Raw genomic sequence first — 20,210 nt, forward strand, 5'->3', positions numbered from 1 at the left:
TTGTAAAATCAGTTGATACAATGTGTAAAAAAAATCCTGAACCTAAATCAAACGTTCAATTGATTGAATCAAGACACAAAAAAAAGAAATCAAGCAACAACCGTCTTACGCAGTGTTGTCAAATTCGTCATTCAAAAAAAAAACAACCTTTGACGTCTTATTCCTGTCTGAAAACGACCTTTTTTCTTTTTCATCCCCTTTTTTTTAACGGCCATTAAAACCCCCGTACAACATAATGCCGGGATCTCGCTTTTATGTTGCCTGAGGGACGAAGGGGATGGCAACAAAGCGTCGGCATCATCCCCCTATCGCACATTATCAATCATAATGCTTCAGCATTAAAGTGATTCGAGTAGATTTAAATTTGGCAACATCCGAAACGGCGGTGGATTTTTACTGATGCACGATGATGATTGATTGTTTTTTAATACTCCCGGCCAATAATAAATTGCTTGTTTGTGCCGGTTTTCAGTGGCTTTTATAGGTGCGTATATATGGGGGGACCCAATAAAATAATCAATAATCAATAACCAAACTAGCAAGAAAATAACGAAGCAATTCAAAATTATTATCAATAATCCATGAAAAAAATCTTTAAATCAATAAAAAGGATTTTTGGGGAAATGGTGTTTATGGCAAAAATAAATTCTTAAATCTATCAATAAATCACACTATAGCACTGATACATAACTCATATATGAACGATCAATTCTATGCTAAAAAATTAAATTGATTATATATTGTCCATTATTCAAAATCAATGAATATTCAATAAACAGATCAATTCTTAAAAATAATAATCAATAAATGGGCATTTTAATATTAAAAATTAAATCCATTAATAAATAATCAATGAACAAATCAATTATATGACTCCGATAAAAAAATAAATCAATAAAGGATGCTAAAAAATTAAACTCATAAGATATTCTCAAGTCCAGTACTCAAAATCAATGAATAGAATAAATCAATTCTATGACTCTGATAAATTGATTAAAGATCCTTAAGTCTACCACTCGATTCTATCAATGACTATTCGATGAACAAATCAATTCTATATTTATAAAAAAAAATAATGAATAGAGGAATATTATGGATGCTAAAAAAATAAAGATTAAAAATTAAATTATTAAATAAATCAGCTTTAAAATAAAATTAATAAATCGTCAATGAACAGATAAATTCTATGACTTTGACACAAAATTAATTAAAAATATATGTTAGAGTCCATTAATCGAAATCAATAAATATTCAATTCTAAGGCTTGATTCTTAAAAAAGCAATCAATAAACAAATAAATTTTATCACTAAAAAAATGAATCAATAAAGGAATGTTAACGATGCTAAAAAAATAAAATTGATAACTCAATCAATAAACGGTATACGGGAATTTTAACGATGTTAAATCCATCAATAAATCTCTCTTAAACGCCACATTTTTCAACGAAATCCATAAATAATCAATGAACAAATCAATTCCATCACTCGTTTTTTAAGGAAATTATTAGCAAAATGACTACAGACAGAAGTTAACAACAACCTTAAATTGGGAAAAGTATTCTTAAAAAAACGCAATCAATAAATCAAATCTTTGACTCTATTAAACAAAAATGAATCACTAAAACCACATTTTAGGACTAACTGAATCAATGAACAAATCATTAATATAAAATAAATCATTGGCAATATGAGACTGATTTTTCACGAATCAAATCAACAGAGAAAAGTTAATCAAAGGCTAAATTTATTGATTATACCAAATATATAAATAGATATTTTCAACTCATTAAATCTTGTCAAATTAATAAAAAAAGTCATTCAATTTATTGATTTGCGTTTTCAAAAAATCACTTTGCATCAATTGCATCAAACGTTTTTTGTTTTATTAAAATTGCACCATGAACAGCGAAATTACGGGTATTCAATTGATTTTATGAGGGGTGTCCAGGGGGCTAATTTCACAATATCTACGTCATCTTAGGGGCGATTTTCTTGATTTAAATTGCTGAAAAAAGAAAAATGTCTTTTCTAAGCGCTATCGATTGTTTCCCATTGATCGGATCAAAAATAACAAAGTTACAAGTAATTTAATCGGCCAATATGATTAAAAAACATTTTTAGGTGTCCAGGCAGTAAGAACCACCATAACTTTCTTATTAATCAGCCGATTTTGATCATTTCAAGTTTTTTCGAATAAGAAATGTTCGGCAAACATAAATAACCCCCTGCGGCTTTAAACCCTATAAGCCACCCCGTATACCTACGGCACAGTTTTTCGAATAATTAATGACGATCTTGTTTCGAGAAAAATCCCTTATCCGCCCTTTATTTCGTAACCGGGAGCCACATAAGGGATATCCAAAGCCCTTTCCGCAGATTTGCCCGATCGTCCGGACGAAACAAGTAAAAAAGAAGAAAAAAAGTTTCCCCCTTTATCCTAAGAGGGGGTGGAACAAGGGGGGGCTTATATCGATTCGCTGCAACTTTTGTTCAAAGTTGCAACAGCTGAAAACTCCCCGGAGAAAACAGGAAACTTCTTCTTCTTCTTTTTTCAACAGCTTTCGGTGGACTTTAACTTGTGAAGGACAAACTCGGTAACTAATTTGTCGCTGATTTTCGACCCCTTGTGGTGATAAAAATGATAAATTTCGGCAAGTCGAGGATTTTTTTTAAATCTGTTTAATTTTGTGAAGCTTCTTGGGGTGTACGGGTGTTCTGCGCATAACATGTGAAGCTCGCAATATTTTTTAACAAAATAAAACCAAAATGATCAAAATCCGTTGATAAATAAGGGAGTTATGGGTGTTTTTACTGCCTGGACACTTGTAAGTATTTTTTCATGAGTTTGGGTACTTAAATTGCTTGTAACTTTGTTGTTTATAACCCGATCAAGGTGAAACAAAAAATGGTACTTAGAAAAAAGGTCCTTCTTGCTTTGACAATTTAAATCAGGAAAATCGCCCTAAAAATGACCCAGATAAAATTAAATTAACCCCTCATGAGCCTCATTAAAATGCGAATAACTTGCTTATTTATTAATCGATTTAAATGTAATAAAAACTGTTTATTAAAAAAAAATTAATTGAATGAATTCCAGGCAGTTGAACTCTTCTGCTTCAAAGAAAAAAAATGACTTGGACTACCTGGAATAAGTCAATTAAATCCTTCAATTTTATCACTAAAATATGGCTTGCGCATAAAATATAAGCTTCCAATAGTTCCTCATAAAAAGAGCCTAAAATGATCAAAATCCGTTCATAAATAAGCGAGTTATAAGTGTTTTTATCACCTGGACACCTATAAGTATGATTTTATGAGTATGAGTACTTAAATTGCTTGTAACTTTGTTGTTTTTGACCAAATCGGTGTAAAACAAAAATTCGTGCTTAGAAAAAACATCATTCTTTCTTTAGCAGTTTAAATCGAGAAAATCGCCCTAAAAATGACCGAGATACAATTAAATTAGCCCTTTGGACACCTCTGATGAGTCCCATTCAAGTGCTAATAACTCGTTTATTTATTGGTCGTTTTAAATGAAATGAAAATTGTTTATTAAAGGAAACAAATTCAAAGGAAATAATTTCATCTTTCTTCCAGACAGTTTCTTCTATTTCAAAGAAATAAAAAATGAATTTGACTACCTGCAATAAGTCAAATAAATTATTTACTTTTTTAACACTTAAATTACATAATTGCAATATTTCCTCATAAAAAGAGCCTAAAATGATCAAAATCCGTTGATAAATAAGGGAGTTATAGGTGCTTTTATCACCTGGACACTTATAAGAATTTTTTTATGAGTATGGGTACTTAAATTGCTTGTAACTTTGTTGTTATTGACCAAATCGGTGTAAAACAAAAATTAGTGCTTAGAAAAAACGTCATTCTTTCTTTAGCAGTTTAAATCGAGAAAATCGCCCTAAAAATGACCGAGATACAATTAAATTAGCCCTCTGGACACCTCTGATGAGTCCCATTCAAGTGCTAATAACTCGTTTATTTATTGGTCGTTTTAAATGAAATGAAAATTGTTTATTAAAGGAAACAAATTCAAAGGAAATAATTTCATCTTTCTTCCAGGCAGTTTCTTCTATTTCAAAGAAATAAAAAATGAATTTGACTACCTGCAATAAGTCAAATAAATTATTTACTTTTTTAACACTTAAATTACATAATTGCAATATTTCCTCATAAAAAGAGCCTAAAATGATCAAAATCCGTTGATAAATAAGGGAGTTATAGGTGCTTTTATCACCTGGACACTTATAAGAATTTTTTTATGAGTATGGGTACTTAAATTGCTTGTAACTTTGTTGTTATTGACCAAATCGGTGTAAAACAAAAATTAGTGCTTAGAAAAAACGTCATTCTTTCTTTAGCAGTTTAAATCGAGAAAATCGCCCTAAAAATGACCGAGATACAATTAAATTAGCCCTCTGGACACCTCTGATGAGTCCCATTCAAGTGCTAATAACTCGTTTATTTATTGGTCGTTTTAAATGAAATGAAAATTGTTTATTAAAGGAAACAAATTCAAAGGAAATAATTTCATCTTTCTTCCAGGCAGTTTCTTCTATTTCAAAGAAATAAAAAATGAATTTGACTACCTGCAATAAGTCAAATAAATTATTTACTTTTTTAACACATAAATTACATAATTGCAATATTTCCTCATAAAAAGAGCCTAAAATGATCAAAATCCGTTCATAAATAAGCGAGTTATAAGTGTTTTTATCACCTGGACACCTATAAGTATGATTTTATGAGTATGAGTACTTAAATTGCTTGTAACTTTGTTGTTATTGACCAAATCGGTGTAAAACAAAAATTAGTGCTTAGAAAAAACATCATTCTTTCTTTAGCAGTTTAAATCGAGAAAATCGCCCTAAAAATGACCGAAATACAATTAAATTAGCCCTCTGGACACCTCTGATGAGTCCCATTCAAGTGCTAATAACTCGTTTATTTATTATCCGATTTAAATGAAATAAAAAATAATATTTTTTACGTGACACCCCTGGATAACCCGGAAAGGCCACTAGTACGACGTCACTGTCACCCAAACGTTTGTCAGTAAAAAGTGAAAATTCCCAATAAAAATGTCCCCTCTAGTAAAACGCGTGGCGGGCGTGGCGTCCAGGCTACTGCGCAGTCGCGTGGCAACCATAAAAAAGAACTTCTCGGACCACGAAGAACCCGAAGAAGAGGAGCCCTGGAACCTCGAACAGAAGTGCGCCATAGTAAACGGAGGTGCCTCCGGGATAGGCCTGGAAATCTCCCGGGAGTTCCTCAGCAGGGGCGTCCAGAACCTCTCCATAATCGACATTAACGAGGAAACAGGCGAAAGAGCCCAGGAAGCTTTGAGCAAAGAGTTCGGGAGCGGCAAAGTGTTATTTTTCCAAGCAGACGTGTCGGACTCCAAGACCATGGACGACGTCTACAGGAAATCGATCCAGTTCCACGACGTTCCCGATATCGTGGTGAACAGCGCCGGGATCATGAACGACACCAAATGGGACAAACAGATCTGGACCAACATGTCTGGATACGTGGTGGGCACCCTGCTGGGCCTCCAGTACATGTCCAGGTCGAGTAACGGCTACGGGGGCATCATCGTGAACATCGGATCCATCCTGGGGATCATCCCTTCCTCTGGATACCCCCTGCACACCATGACCCAGTTCGGCGTCTGCGGATTCTCCAAGGCTCTAGGGAGCGGACGGCACATCCAGAGGACTGGAGTGAAGATCTTCGCGCTCTGTCCTGGATTGACTGATACTCGGCTGCTGTCCGAGGCACCTTCGAAGGCGATCAACGAGAGGTTCGCACAGGAGTATGCCGACGAGATCGATGGTACCACACCCCAGAGACCGGACAGTGTTGCCAAAGGTTTGGTGGAGATACTGGAGCAGGCGCAGCCTGGATCGGTTTGGGTGGTGGAGAACGACGAGAGCCCTTATGAAGTTACGTATCCCGGAAATGTGCTGGATATCAAACGGGAGGGCGAAACGAAGGAGGGGGAGGAGGAGAACGCGACCTCAGTAGTGTCTAATTAGTGGATGTGTGTTGGATAAATTAAAGTGTTTTTATCGGTTTTTGTTTTATTAAAATTGGACTAAGAACAGCAAAGTTATGGGGGTTTATTTGATTTATCGCGGATGTTCAGAGGGTTAATTTAATTTTCTCTTGTTTATTTTTAGGGTGATTTTCCCCATTTAAACTGTCAAGGAAAGAAAAATGTTTTTTCTACGCACTGTTTTTTTGTTTCGCACCGATCGGGTCAAAAATAACAAAGTTACAAGCAATTTAAGTACCCACACTCATAATAACTTACTTACACGTGTCCAGGCAGTAAAAACACCCATAACTCCCTTATTTATTAACGGATTTTGATCATTTTAGGACCTTTTTATAAAGAAACGTTGCAGGTTTCATATGTCATGCGCAAAATACTATTTACGTAAAAAATTTGAATGATTTAATTGACTTATTCCAGGCAGTCGAAGTTATTTCTTATTTCTTTGAAATAGAAGCGTTTAACTGACTCAAAAAAAACAGAGGAAATGACTAAATTTTTAATTTCTTTAATAAACAATCGAGCAATTAATAAATGAGTAATTAGCATTTTAATGGGACTCATAAGGGATGTCCAGGAAGTTAATTTGATTGTATCTCAGTCATTTTTAGGGCGATTTTCCTAATTTAAACAGCTAAAGAAAAAATGATGTTTGTTCCAAGCACTATTTTTTGTTTCACACCGATCAGATCAAAAATAACAAAGTTACAAGCAATGTAAGTACCCAGTTTCATAAAAACATACTTACAAGTGTCCCGGTGATAAAACACCGATAACTCCTTTATTAGTGAACCGATTTTAAAAATTTTAGCGTCAATTTAAAAACAAATGTGCACCCCGCGCGTCTGCACCCCAAAAGAAATTCGCTTCCGCATTCGGGGGGTGTAAAATTAACCCCTAATCCGGGCCCTCGTAAAAATCAACATAAAACCAGTCCGGCGATCATCCGAACGATCAAACGGGAAATTCGATGTCACATCCTATCTCTTACCGTTGATTTTCCCCCTTAAATAAACGGGGAGGGGGGGGGTCCATCTACGTTTTATTCCCTTAATGGGGGGAGACGGACGGTTCGCTCGAGGCATCTCGTCGGTTGTTTGAAGAGGGTGCGTTCTGACAAGGGGGGAGCAGCCACTGGTGGTGAAAGTTGGAAGTTTCCACTTTTAAAGTTTTTATTTCACTTAATTCGGCCAATAAATAAGGCAGTAATAAGCATTTTAATGATAAGCAGTGTCCAGCCCCTTGGAAATTTAATTTTATTTCTGTCATTTTTAGGGCGATTTTCCTGATTTAAATTGCTGAAGCAAGAAAGAGGTTTGTTCCAAGCACCCTTTTTTGTTTTACACCGATCGGGTCAATAATAACAAAGTTATAGGCAATTTATGTACTCAAACTCATTAAGGATACTTACAAGTGTCCAGGCAGTAAGAACAGCCATAACTGCCATATTTACCAACGGATTTTGATCATTTTAGGCTCTTTTTATTAAGAAAAGTTAAATTTAACTAAAAGAAAGGAGAGTGCCTTCTTTGTCTGCTCATGGGTCATTAAGTGATGCCACAGTACCAATAACTCCCCAGATTAAAGAGCGGCTTTGAAAGGCCGCTTTAGGGCAGCAAGGGGGATGTTGGGGGGGATGGAGGGGTGCAAAACGTACACGTACACCACACAAAGAGCAAAGAATGGAAGCGTCGCGACGGCACACCCCATCTGGTCGAACGGTTCAACGCGGTCGCCATGACGACCGACGCATCTTCCCTCGCCACATTCGGTTCACTCTTCGTCGAAATTTTTGTTTTTTTTTTTAGTTTTAGACCCAAAAAACGATTTTTCCTTTTTTTTTTCGTTAAGTCCGTTCTTAGCTCGCGTGCCGGACTTAAATTAGCCGAGGGCACTTAAAGTAATTCCTTGTGCATGCATAGCAAAGCGGTCATTAGATGGTAAATGTAGACCGTTCCGGGAATAATTTTATTGGGTATGACGAGCTATTTGTTATGTTTGTTTTATAATCAAAGTTAAGGGAGTCCCTTGTCCCTCCTCTTCCCTAAAAAAAAAAAAAAGGGGTTTCTGGGGGACGGTTTTGTTTACCTTTGGGACGTTAGGATTAAAATTCATTAACTCCCTTTTTTTGGGGTTTAATTAGAAAGAGTAATAAAGTGGAAACTGACCCTAGCGGCAATTACGCCGGGGGTGGCATTGTTGCGGTCGTATATTTTAGAGAGGTCGCTTTTTCGAGGGGCGGTTTTTCGCTAACGCACGTCACTTTTAAAAATTTATTCAATTAAACGCAAAACTCATCCCTTCCCGTATTTATTTCAAGGCTATTTCCCGGTTGTTTTTTCTTCTCGCGTTTTAAGTTTATTCCAGGCTGTTAGATAAATTTCTTTTTTATTATTTTTTTTAAGGAATATATAATTTTTTTGAAAAAATTATTAAAAATTCTTTTGTAAAGGACTCTAGAGTGTAACCTACTGCCAAGTTTTCAAATCTCTAGTTTCACCAGTTTCCTTCAAAAATTGGAAAGTTCAACGTCATCCAACCATAATTTTTACGAATTTTTACTAGACTAGTTGGACAAAACTGTAGATATCTCAAAAATTAGTCAAAAAACATACGAAAATTCTTGATGCCCCTTTTAAAGGAAACTAGAGCGCACCCTACTGCCCAGTTTCCAAGTCTCTAGTTTTACCAGTTTCCTTGGAAAACTGGCAAGAACTTCAAGGTCACTTGACACAATTTTTACGAATTTTCGCTTGACTCCTTGGACCCTTGGACAAAACCGTTCATATCTCAAAAACTAGTCAAAAAATTATTGAAAATTCTTGATGTCTATTGGAAAGGACACTAGAGCGCACTCTACTGCTCAGTTTCCAAGTCTCTAGTTTTACCAATTTCCTTGGAAAATTGGCAAAAACGTCAGGGTCGCTTGCCAATTTTTTTTAAGAATTTTCAGTTGACCCCCTGGACGAAACCGTCCATATCTAAAAAACTGGTCAAAAAACAATTGAAAATTCTTGATGACTATTGGAAAGGACACTAGAGCGCACTCTACTGTCCAGTTTCCAAGTCTATAGTTTCACCAGTTTCTTTAGAAAATTGGCAAAAACGTCAGGGTCGCTTGCCAATTTTTTTACGAATTTTCAATTGAACCCCTGGACGAAACGGTCCATATCTAAAAAACTAGTCAAAAAACATTTGAAAAATCTTGATGTCTATTGGAAAGGACACTAGAGCGCACTCTACTGCTCAGTTTCCAAGTCTCTAGTTTTACCAGTTTCCTTGGAAAATTGTGAAAAACTTCAAGGTCACTTGACACAATTTTTACGAATTTTCACTTGATCCCCTGGACAAAACCGTCCATATCTAAAAAACTAGTCAAAAAACATTTGAAAAATCTTGATGTCTATTGGAAAGGACACTAGAGCGCACTCTACTGCTCAGTTTCCAAGTCTCTAGTTTTACCAGTTTCCTTGGAAAACTGGCAAGAACTTCAAGGTCACTTGACACAATTTTTACGAATTTTCACTTGATCCCCTGGACAAAACCGTCCATAACTGAAAAACTGGTAAAAAAACATTTGAAAAATCTTGATGTCTATTGGAAGGACACTAGAGCGCACTCTACTGCTCAGTTTCCAAGTCGGCAGTTTTACCAGTTTCCTTAGAAAATTGGCAAAAACTTCAAGGTCACTTGATATATATAATTTTTATGAACTTTCACTTGATTCCCTGGACAAAACTGCTCATATCTCAAAAACTAGTCAAAAAACACTCAAAAATTCTTGATGCCTCTTGCAAAGGACACTAGAGCGCACCCTACTGCATAGTTTCTAAGGCTCCAGTTTTAACAGTTTCCCTGGAAAATTGGCGAAAACTTCAAGGTGACTTGACATAATTTTTACGAATTTTCGCTTGACTCCTTGGACAAAACCGTTCATATCTCAAAAACTAGTCAAAAAACAATTAAAAATTCTTGATGCCTCTTGTAAAGGACACTAGAGCGCACCCTACTGCATAGTTTTTAAGACTCCAGTTTTACCAGTTTCCCTGGAAAATTGGCGAAAACTTCAAGGTCACTTGACACAATTTTTATGAATTTTCACATGACCCTCTGGACGAAACCGTCCATATCTGAAAAACTAGTCAAAAAACAATTGAAAATTTTTGATGTCTATTGAAAAGGACACTAGAGCGCACTCTACTGCCCAGTTTCCAAGTCTCTAGTTTTACCAGTTTCCTTGGAAAATTGTGAAAAACTTTAAGGTCACTTGACAATTTTTTTTACGAATTTTCAATTGACCCTTTGGACAAAACCGTCCATATCTGAAAAACTAATCAAAAAACAATTGAAAATTCTTGATGCCTCTTGTAAAGGACACTAGAGCGCACCCTACTGCATAGTTTCTAAGGCTCCAGTTTTAACAGTTTCCCTGGAAAATTGGCGAAAACTTCAAGGTGACTTGACATAATTTTTACGAATTTTCGCTTGACTCCTTGGACAAAACCGTTCATATCTCAAAAACTAGTCAAAAAACAATTAAAAATTCTTGATGCCTCTTGTAAAGGACACTAGAGCGCACCCTACTGCATAGTTTTTAAGACTCCAGTTTTACCAGTTTCCCTGGAAAATTGGCGAAAACTTCAAGGTCACTTGACACAATTTTTATGAATTTTCACATGACCCTCTGGACGAAACCGTCCATATCTGAAAAACTAGTCAAAAAACAATTGAAAATTTTTGATGTCTATTGAAAAGGACACTAGAGCGCACTCTACTGCCCAGTTTCCAAGTCTCTAGTTTTACCAGTTTCCTTGGAAAATTGTGAAAAACTTTAAGGTCACTTGAAAATTTTTTTTACGAATTTTCAATTGACCCTTTGGACAAAACCGTCCATATCTGAAAAACTAATCAAAAAACAATTGAAAATTCTTGATGCCTCTTGTAAAGGACACTAGAGCGCACCCTACTGCATAGTTTCTAAGGCTCCAGTTTTAACAGTTTCCCTGGAAAATTGGCGAAAACTTCAAGGTGACTTGACACAATTTTTACGAATTTTCGCTTGACTCCTTGGACAAAACCGTTCATATCTCAAAAACTAATCAAAAAACAATTGAAAATTCTTGATGCCTCTTGTAAAGGACACTAGAGCGCACCCTACTGCATAGTTTCTAAGGCTCCAGTTTTACCAGTTTCCCTGGAAAATTGGCGAAAACTTCAAGGTCACTTGACACAATTTTTAGGAATGTTAGCTTGACCCTCTGGACGAGACCGTCCATATCTGAAAAACTGGTCAAGAAACATTTAAAAAATCTTGATGTCTATGGGAGGGACACTAGAGCACACTCTACTGCTCAGTTTCCAAGTCTCTAGTTTTACCAGTTTCCTTGGAAAATTGGCAAAAACTTCAAGGTCACTTGATATATATAATTTTTACGAATTTTCACATGACCCTCTGGACGAAACGGTCCATATCTAAAAAACTAGTCAAAAAACATTTGAAAAATCTTGATGTCTATTGGAAAGGACACTAGAGCGCACTCTACTGCTCAGTTTCCAAGTCTCTAGTTTTACCAGTTTCCTTGGAAAATTGTGAAAAACTTCAAGGTCACTTGACAATTTTTTTTACGAATTTTCACTTGACCCTCTGGACGAAACCGTCCATATCTGAAAAACTAGTCAAAAAACAATTAAAAATTCTTGATGTCTATTTGAAAGGACACTAGAGCGCACTCTACTGCCCAGTTTCCAAGTCTATGATTCCACCAGTTTCCTTGGAAAATTGGCAAGAACTTCAAGGTCACTTGACACAATTTTTACGAATTTTCGCTTGACTCCTTGGACAAAACCGTTCATATCTCAAAAACTAGTCAAAAAACATTCGAAAATTCTTGATGCCTCTTGTAAAGGATACTAGAGCGCACCCTACTGCATAGTTTTTAAGGCTCCAGTTTTACCAGTTTCCCTGGAAAATTGGCGAAAACTTCAAGGTCACTTGACACAATTTTTAGGAATGTTAGCTTGACCCTCTGGACGAGACCGTCCATATCTGAAAAACTGGTCAAGAAACATTTAAAAAATCTTGATGTCTATGGGAGGGACACTAGAGCACACTCTACTGCTCAGTTTCCAAGTCTCTAGTTTTACCAGTTTCCTTGGAAAATTGGCAAAAACTTCAAGGTCACTTGATATATATAATTTTTACGAATTTTCACTTGATCCCCTGGACAAAACTGCTCATATCTCAAAAACTAGTCAAAAAACATTTGAAAATTCTTAATGCCTCTTGTAAAGGATACTAGAGCGCACCCTACTGCATAGTTTTTAAGGCTCCAGTTTTACCAGTTTCCCTGGAAAATTGGCGAAAACTTCAAGGTCACTTGAAACAATTTTTACGAATTTTCACTTGACCCCTTGGACAAAACTGCTCATATCTCAAAAACTAGTCAAAAAACATTTGAAAATTATAAATGCCTCTTGTAAAGAACCCTGGACCGCACCCTACTCCACAGTTTTCAAGTCTTTAGTTCCACCAGTTTCCTTGGAAAATTGGCAAGAACTTCAAGGTCACTTGACACAATTTTTACGAATTTTCGCTTGACTCCTTGGACAAAACCGTTCATATCTGAAAAATTGGTCAAAAAACATTTGAAAATTCTTAATGCCTCTTGTAAAGGATACTAGAGCGCACCCTATTGCATAGTTTTTAAGGCTCCAGTTTTACCAGTTTTCCCGGAAAATTGGCGAAAACTTGACTCCTTGGACAAAACTGTTCATGTCTCAAAAACTATTGAGAAAATATTTGAAAATTCTTAATGACAGATGTAAAGGACACTGGATCGCACCCTACTCCACAGTTTTCAATTCTCTAGTTTCACTTATTTCCTTGGAAAATTGGAAAATACATCAAGGTTACTTGACGTGATTTTCAGCAGTTTTCACTAGACCCTGTTAAGTATTTTTAAAATTTTTCCAGACTTTTGAAGTAATTTTTTGAAGGCTGTCTACGCCTTTTCCTACTTTTTCCCATACAATTTAAGTCATTTTTCCTGACTATTGCAGTCATTTATATTTTTTTTCCAGACTGTTTAGGTCATTTTTTATTTCTTCCAGACAGTTGAACTAATTAATTATAAACTAGAGTCTGGAAAAAAATAAGAAATGACTGAACCAAACACAAATTGACTAAAACCGTCACTTTTTTTAAGGGGAAGGAGGGGTGCACTTGTCACTAAAAGAAGTAATTATTAAGCAACCTCTCGCATCTCATTGCAACCCTTAAGGGCCAATTCGCGGCCGCGAAAGTGCATGCATCATCCTAACTTAAGGGTTGAAAAATGGCAAGGGACGCGTCGCTTTATCTTGTCGGAGAAGGGCGGTTTCCGAGGGCGATAACTGGATGAGGCATGTTTTTTATGGACCCCCATAAAAACCAAACGGGGGAAAAATAAAAACCCTCTTATCGTCATGATAATCACGTAGTTTTTAGGTTAATACTGTGTGTTTGGGGGCGCACCCACCCCTCGTCCTCCCCCCTAAAACCGCCGCCTATTAAGCACAAGTTATTCGACACCTAACAAGGCTATAAATCAGGAGAATTAATAGGGGACGCCAGCCGATCTGCACATTATCATCAGACGGTGAATTTTAACTACATGCCCCTACTTGGTTAATCCAGTGGCGTGGACTGGAATGAAATAAATAATAAGAGGAACCCCCTTTCAGGAGAGCCCAAAATGAGCGAAATCGCTCAAGAAACGTGAGAGTTATGGCGGTTTTTATCGCCTGGACACTGCATAAATGTACTCATATTAATATCGGTCCCTTAAACTCCTCATAATTTTGTTATTTTTCATCCAACGCACCACACTGCTTAAAGCAAACATTTTTTTATCCAAGGCAATTTAAATGAGAGAAATCCCCCTAAAAATCCCCTGGACACAAGGAAATTAACCCACGGGACACCAAACCAAGATCCAATAAAACCCCCATAAGTCCCTTATTTTTCAGCCGATTTTAACGCAACAAAAAACACTAAGAAGAGTATAAATATATCCCCGTTCCTAAAGAATATTATCCCGATCCGGCAACGTGGCTTTTCTCTCGCTTCCACGCGATCCCGATGCGAAGTTAAAACCGGGACTCCTGGAGGCGGCTTTCACAGAACCGACAGTCCGCCCTGAGCATCCCTCGACGTCGGGACGCCGTCGCCCCCTCATCATCACCCACACGACGTTTCGGTATTTGCAAAAACGAACGCGCGTGCCCACCCTCAGACTCGTGCCTCTCGCGGTTTTTGTTTATGTTTTCTGTGTACACACGCGAACCGGTGAGGAGAGTGAGTAGTGAGTCTTTTTTTTTTTTTTTTTGGTGTGAGGAGAAAGCAACGTGGTTTTTCGTGGTGATGTGAGTATTTTTATTGTAGGAAAAAATATGATATTGGTGTCATCTGCAAATCGTGTTAATGTTTTCCGAGGTTAATGGGACGGAGTGGTGGTCATGCCACTTAAGCCCTGGATATTTCCGAAAGTGCTCCTTTCTCAAAAAAAAGTCATTTTACCTTTTTTGTAGAGAATTTCATTCTCTTTAAAATATATATAAGGTATTTGAAGCTCAGGTGAATATTAAGTGAGCTATCACAGTTCAAAGAGAGGCACTACCGTAAGCACGTTGGTATTTAATAGGACTTAACCCTGGATAACTCCGAAACTCGGAGCTACTCGACATTTTTTGTAGAGAATCTTTTGCCCTACAAAGTCTGACCTAAAACATACAGAAAGTGACATATGGCGGCTCAAACTACCCTGGGACCTTAAGACTCAATTGCCTTGTTTTCACTCTAAAGCAATCAAAAACTACCCTTTATACATGAAAACGCTTATATCATAAATAATTTAATAATCTTGGAAGCATAACGTCATTTTTTCCCTTTCTAATATTTTTCCTGCCAAAATGGTGAAGGCACCCGAAAAATTTTAAACTTAAATAACTCGAAAACTGCCGAAGGGATTTAAAAAAAATTGTACACAGATTACTCGCGTTATTCAGTTGAGCCCTAGGGCCGAAAGTCCCGCAATTTTGTTGATTTTCCAGTTAGGTTCTTGCCAAATTGGTGAATGCTCCCAAAAAGCTTAAAATGTAAATAACTTAAAAACTGCCAAAGCGATTTTAAAAACTCTTTTTTGCACCGATTGCTTGCAATATTCATTCCAGCCTTAAAACTGAAAATTCAGTAATTTTTTGATTTTCCAGTCAGTTTCCTGCTAAAATGGTGAAGGCGCCTGAAAAATTTTAAACTTAAATAACTCGAAAACTGCCGAAGGGATTTAAAAGAAATTGTACACAGATTACCCGCGTTATTTATTTGAGCCCTAGGGCCGAAAGTCCCGCAATTTTGTTGATTTCCCAGTTAGTTTCCTGCCAAATTGGTGAATGCTCCCAAAATGCTTGAAATGTAAATAACTTAAAAACTGCCAAAGCGATTTTAAAAATTCTTTTATACACCGATTGCTTGCGATATTCATTCCAGCGTTAAGACTAAAAATTCCGTAATTTTTGGATTTTCCAGTTAGTTTCCTGCCAAAATGGTGAACGCGCTTGAACAATTTTAACGTTAAATGACTCGAAAACTGCCGAAGGGATTTTAAAAAAAATGTACACAGATTACTCGCGTTATTTATCGATATTCATTCCAGCCTTAAGACTGAAAATTCCGTAATTTTTTGATTTTCCAGTCAGTTTCCTGCCAAAATGGTGAATGCCCTTGAACAATTTTAACGTTAAATGACTCGAAAACTGCCGAAGGGATTTAAAAGAAATTGTACACAGATTACCCGCGTTATTTATTTGAGCCCTAGGGCCGAAAGTCCCGCAATTTCGTTGATTTTCCAGTTAGTTTCCTGCCAAATTGGTGGATGCTCCCAAAATGCTTGAAATGTAAATAACTTAAAAACTGCCAAAACGATTTTAAAAACTCTTTTTTGCACCGATTGCTTGCAATATTCATTCCAGCCTTAAAACTGAAAATTCAGTAATTTTTTGATTTTCCAGTCAGTTTCCTGCTAAAATGGTGAATGCTCTTGACAAATTTTAACCTTGAATAACTACCAAAGCGATTTAAAAGAAAATTTGTACATTAATCGCTCTCGTTATTCAGTTGATCCCTAGGGCCACATTTTTTTGACTTGCTAGTCCGTTTCCTGTCAAAATGGCGAATGCTCCCAAGACACTTCAAACTGAAATAACTCGAAAACTAGCCAAGCGATTTTGAAAATTCCTTTTAAAACCGATTGCTCGCGTTATTTATTCGAGCCCTATAGGGCCAAAACACCCTCTCGCATTTCCACAATCAAGGGAGACAAACATATCCGTACACAAACGCGCGGTTTTTTTTTCTCCTTCTCTCGTTACCGCCGTAACAATAATCCAATTGTGCAAACATCAATCAATGCAATGTAAACTGTAAACAGCGTAAACCATACACCCCTATGTATTCGGTTTGCCACCCTCTATCTCCGTCTCTCTCTCTCTCTCTCTATTCCTCTTCCACCCACCCTTTTATTGTTACTCAATACAAACGTATTTCGCGAAATGGGTAGTTGATATGGACGCGGATGGTGTAAGGGCATCACCCCACTTAAAAAAGGGATTTTTGTTTCATGATGGGGTGCCTAAATGACGTGTAAAAAGTGATACATACACTTAAAGCGAGAGAGGGGTAAGGACTAATGTGTCCTGAAGAGTCTTGAAACCCAATAGAAACGTCTGTTTTTCGAAAAAACACAGTTTTCACATGATAATGAAGTAAATGGGGCAATGACCGCCCAATTAGGCGCCCACATACCGACAATTTAAATCCCATTAAGGTCCAAATTGACGGACAAAAGCGACGTTTCGACCCCCTCTCACCCCCCCACTCCATCGGGCATCCTCAACGTTCAATTATGAATTTTCGTTCCCTAAAAGCATCGGCGACAAAATATGGCGAATAAAATATGAAACGTTCCATCAGGTGAAATGTCGCCTCGCGTAATTTACTAATGGAGGGTTTATATGGGAGAAAACAAAAAACGAGCCTCCCTCCTCCCCCCTCCCGAATACGTGTGTGGCTCTATATCTATATATATCTCGGGCCCCTCTAATTAATACACCGTATATATATGGCGCAATAATTAAATTTTGGGCTTATATTTGAAATTCGCGGCTCACTAGCTCCGAAATTTGTTTATTTTATTTATTGCCGGTAATGGGGTGATTTCCGGCCTGGAAAGATGAAAAATGGGAATTTCACCACCCCAAAGGTGACACTAAATTTGGGACGCCCTGTATGTCAATTTTTTTTAACTTTCAAAGGTGACCACCCAGTTTACCATGCAAAATCTGAAGAAGTAGAGGGCATATTGGGGTGGAGTAAGGGACGTTATATTTGGCAAAGCATACTCTAAAAATTCTGTATAGGGTTCAAATCAATTCAAGCCTTTTTTTGGAAAATATTGAGGTTTTTGTACCCTGGTGCCTAAAGAGGATGTTTGAGCTTTAAAGTGAGCACTCACTTCAAAGTCCAAGATCTCAAGAACTAATTGGGCTACTGGCATAAATTAAACAGCACAATATTTGGGAAAGGTTGCGGTAAAAATATTACAAAGGGCTCAAATGAGTCCATGCCTTTTTTTGGAAAATATCGAGGCTTTTATGTAGTGGTGCCCAAAGAGGATGTTTGATCTCCAAAGTCAGCACTCACTTCAAAGTCCAAAATTTCAGAAACTAATTGAGGTACTGGCATAAAACCGACAGCATTATACTTGGAAAAGCTTGTGGTATAAACATTATTTAAGGCTCAAATAAGTTCAAGCCTTTTTTGGAAAAATATCGAGTTTTTTGTGCAGTGGTGTCCAAAACCGATGTTTGATCTTTAAGGTGAGCACTCACTTTAAAGTCCAAAATCTTAAGAAGTAATTGAGCTATTATCATGAAACAAACAGCATAATGCTTGGAAAAGTATGTTCTAAAAATTGTATTTAAAGTTCAAATTAGTTCAAGCCTTTTTGTGCAAGATATTGAGGTTTTTGTGTCATGGTGACCAAAAAGGATGTTTGGTCTTCAAGGTGAGCACTCACTTTAAAGTCCAAAATCTTAAGAAGTAATTGAGCTATCATCATGAAATAAACAGCATAATGATTGGGAAAGCATGTTCTAAGAATTGTATTTAGGGTTCAGAGAAATTCAAGCTTTTTTTGGAAATTATTGAGATCTTTGTGCAGTGGTGCCCAAAAAGGATGTTTGAGCTTCAAAGTGAGCACTCACTTCAAAGTCCAACATCTCAAGAAATAATTGGGTTACTGGCATAAATTAAACAGCACAATAGTTGGGAAAGGTTGCGGTAAAAATATTACAAAGGGCTCAAATGAGTCCAAGCCTTTTTTTGGAAAATATTGAAATTTTTGTACCCTGGCGCCCAAAAACGATGTTTGAGCTTCAAAGTGAGCACTCCCTTCAAAGTCCAAGATCTCAAGAACTAATTAAGCTACTGGCATGAAATAAATAGCATATCACTTTAGAAGGAATGCCCTATAAATTTTGAACAGGGATCAAATGAGTTCAAGCCTTTATCCCAAAAAAAATGGTTGATGTCCAATACAGGGGCGAAGCAAATAAACACTAAATCACTTCCTTAAGTCATAAATCCGTAATTCGCGAGCGTAATATCAAAAACGGTCGTATAGAAAATCAGAAAACGAAAATGCTACTAAACACAGATAATTAAGAAAAGTTTACGAGGCAAAGTAGAAGTAGAAGAAGAAGAAGAAGAAGTAGACGCGATATTTTTAATGTATAGTTGCCGGCGGGGCATTTCGGGACGTTTTCCCCCCATTTATCTTAACGCGGCGGTGAAAAATTCCCTTTTATTCCCCAGTTTCCAGGGTTCGGAAAATGAATCCGACCAGATTTATACAATTCGGTCAGGATGCCGCGCGGCTGCATGCCGCTCTCATAATTAATATTTCAGACAGGGTTGAGGGGGGAGAAGGAGGGAGGCGGCCCTTTTGTGGAAAACATGACGGGAAAATACGCTCGTGATTTTCCGTCGCTCTTTTAATTTGCTTCCACGGATTTTCTTTGGGAACATTAACTGTTTTTTTGGGGTACAAGTTTTTCTTCAGGCCGATTTCCTCGGAAATATTAATTTATTGACCTCTAGCTATTAGGTCCAGTTTGTAGAAGTAGGTTCTGAGAAATGTCCGTGTACAGGATGACCCACTTTTAAAGAGAAAACGACCCATTTAAAGGTAACACAGCGGGGGGTGCAAAAAAGTAATTAAGCCCCCTTCCATTCGAGCCGCGGGGGCGGTAATTGCGCCCTAACAGTGAAATTTCCGGTGACACAATTCCTGGGGGACGGGGGCGAGCGCGTACCGAAAACCGCGATTATTTTCCCGAATCCAATTTTTGATGATGGATTTTCCCCGATTGACGAGCGTAACGATCCTTTTTCGCTTAACCAGGAGCGGACACGACGTGCGACTTTTTTTTTTTGTTTGATTTATATGCAGCCTTTTTTTCCGGAAAAAAACTGTTGTACCGACGTTATTTTTCGTTACTCTCCCTCCCCCAAATAACACGAAATACGTAAATAGAGCATACGAGCGTCCCTATAACGGCATTTTTACGTCTCCTTTTATTAAACGGGGATCGTGGAAATTTGAACTTTTATGGGGTAATGCCCCGCTAGACGGTTTTCCCGTTCGTAAAATGTTGCCATTTTGCTCCTACGTTGACACTTTACGGCCAATGGCGAAGACCACTTTTATCTGTTTTAATTTTTTATTATCGCCTAGGTGCTAAAACAAATGAAAAATGTACTTTTTTTAGCACTAAGTTAAAATAAACTAAATTTTGCGTATAAAACCCTTATACAACATTCATGCAGCTTCAACACAATCGAAGATATCGAGGAATTAAGTTGGCATAAAAGAAATTTCGTCCAGGGGCGCAACAAGGTAAATTTGCCCCATAACTCAGTTCCCTTTACTCCTACAATAATCTTTCTTATATAAAATTAAAAAAGAATTAAATTTTCTATATAAAACCTTCATACAACTTTTATGTAACTTCAACACAATCCAAGATATTGAGGAAT

The 20,210-nt window shown here is 37.0% G+C and overlaps 2 protein-coding genes and 1 long non-coding RNA gene across 5 annotated transcripts in view; 2 read left to right on the plus strand and 1 right to left on the minus strand.

Moving 5' to 3' along the window:
* LOC126747319 (uncharacterized) overlaps positions 1-20,210 on the minus strand; it is a 72,434-nt gene that overhangs the window by 6,311 nt on the left and 45,913 nt on the right. The gene's annotated exons all lie outside the window — the stretch shown is intronic.
* Positions 5,032-6,249, plus strand: LOC126747305 (15-hydroxyprostaglandin dehydrogenase [NAD(+)]-like). The gene has a single exon (XM_050455847.1). It carries the CDS (start codon positions 5,100-5,102, stop codon positions 6,054-6,056), a length of 957 nt encoding a protein of 318 aa, XP_050311804.1. The 5' UTR covers positions 5,032-5,099; the 3' UTR covers positions 6,057-6,249.
* LOC126747289 (hemicentin-2) overlaps positions 14,239-20,210 on the plus strand; it is a 242,879-nt gene continuing 236,907 nt past the window's right edge. For all 3 annotated transcript variants that reach the window (XM_050455825.1, XM_050455826.1, XM_050455827.1), the window contains exon 1: positions 14,239-14,479. The gene's annotated coding sequence lies outside the window, so the exon portion shown is untranslated. The remainder of the gene's footprint in view (positions 14,480-20,210) is intronic.

Source organism: Anthonomus grandis, chromosome 19 (assembly GCF_022605725.1).
Source record: "Anthonomus grandis grandis chromosome 19, icAntGran1.3, whole genome shotgun sequence".
Taxonomy (NCBI): domain Eukaryota; kingdom Metazoa; phylum Arthropoda; class Insecta; order Coleoptera; family Curculionidae; genus Anthonomus; species Anthonomus grandis.

What these genes read in the sequence shown, in the direction of transcription:
- LOC126747305 (XM_050455847.1), top strand. Translation starts at nt 5,100, where the DNA reads ATGTCCCCTCTAGTAAAACGCGTGGCGGGCGTGGCGTCCAGGCTACTG.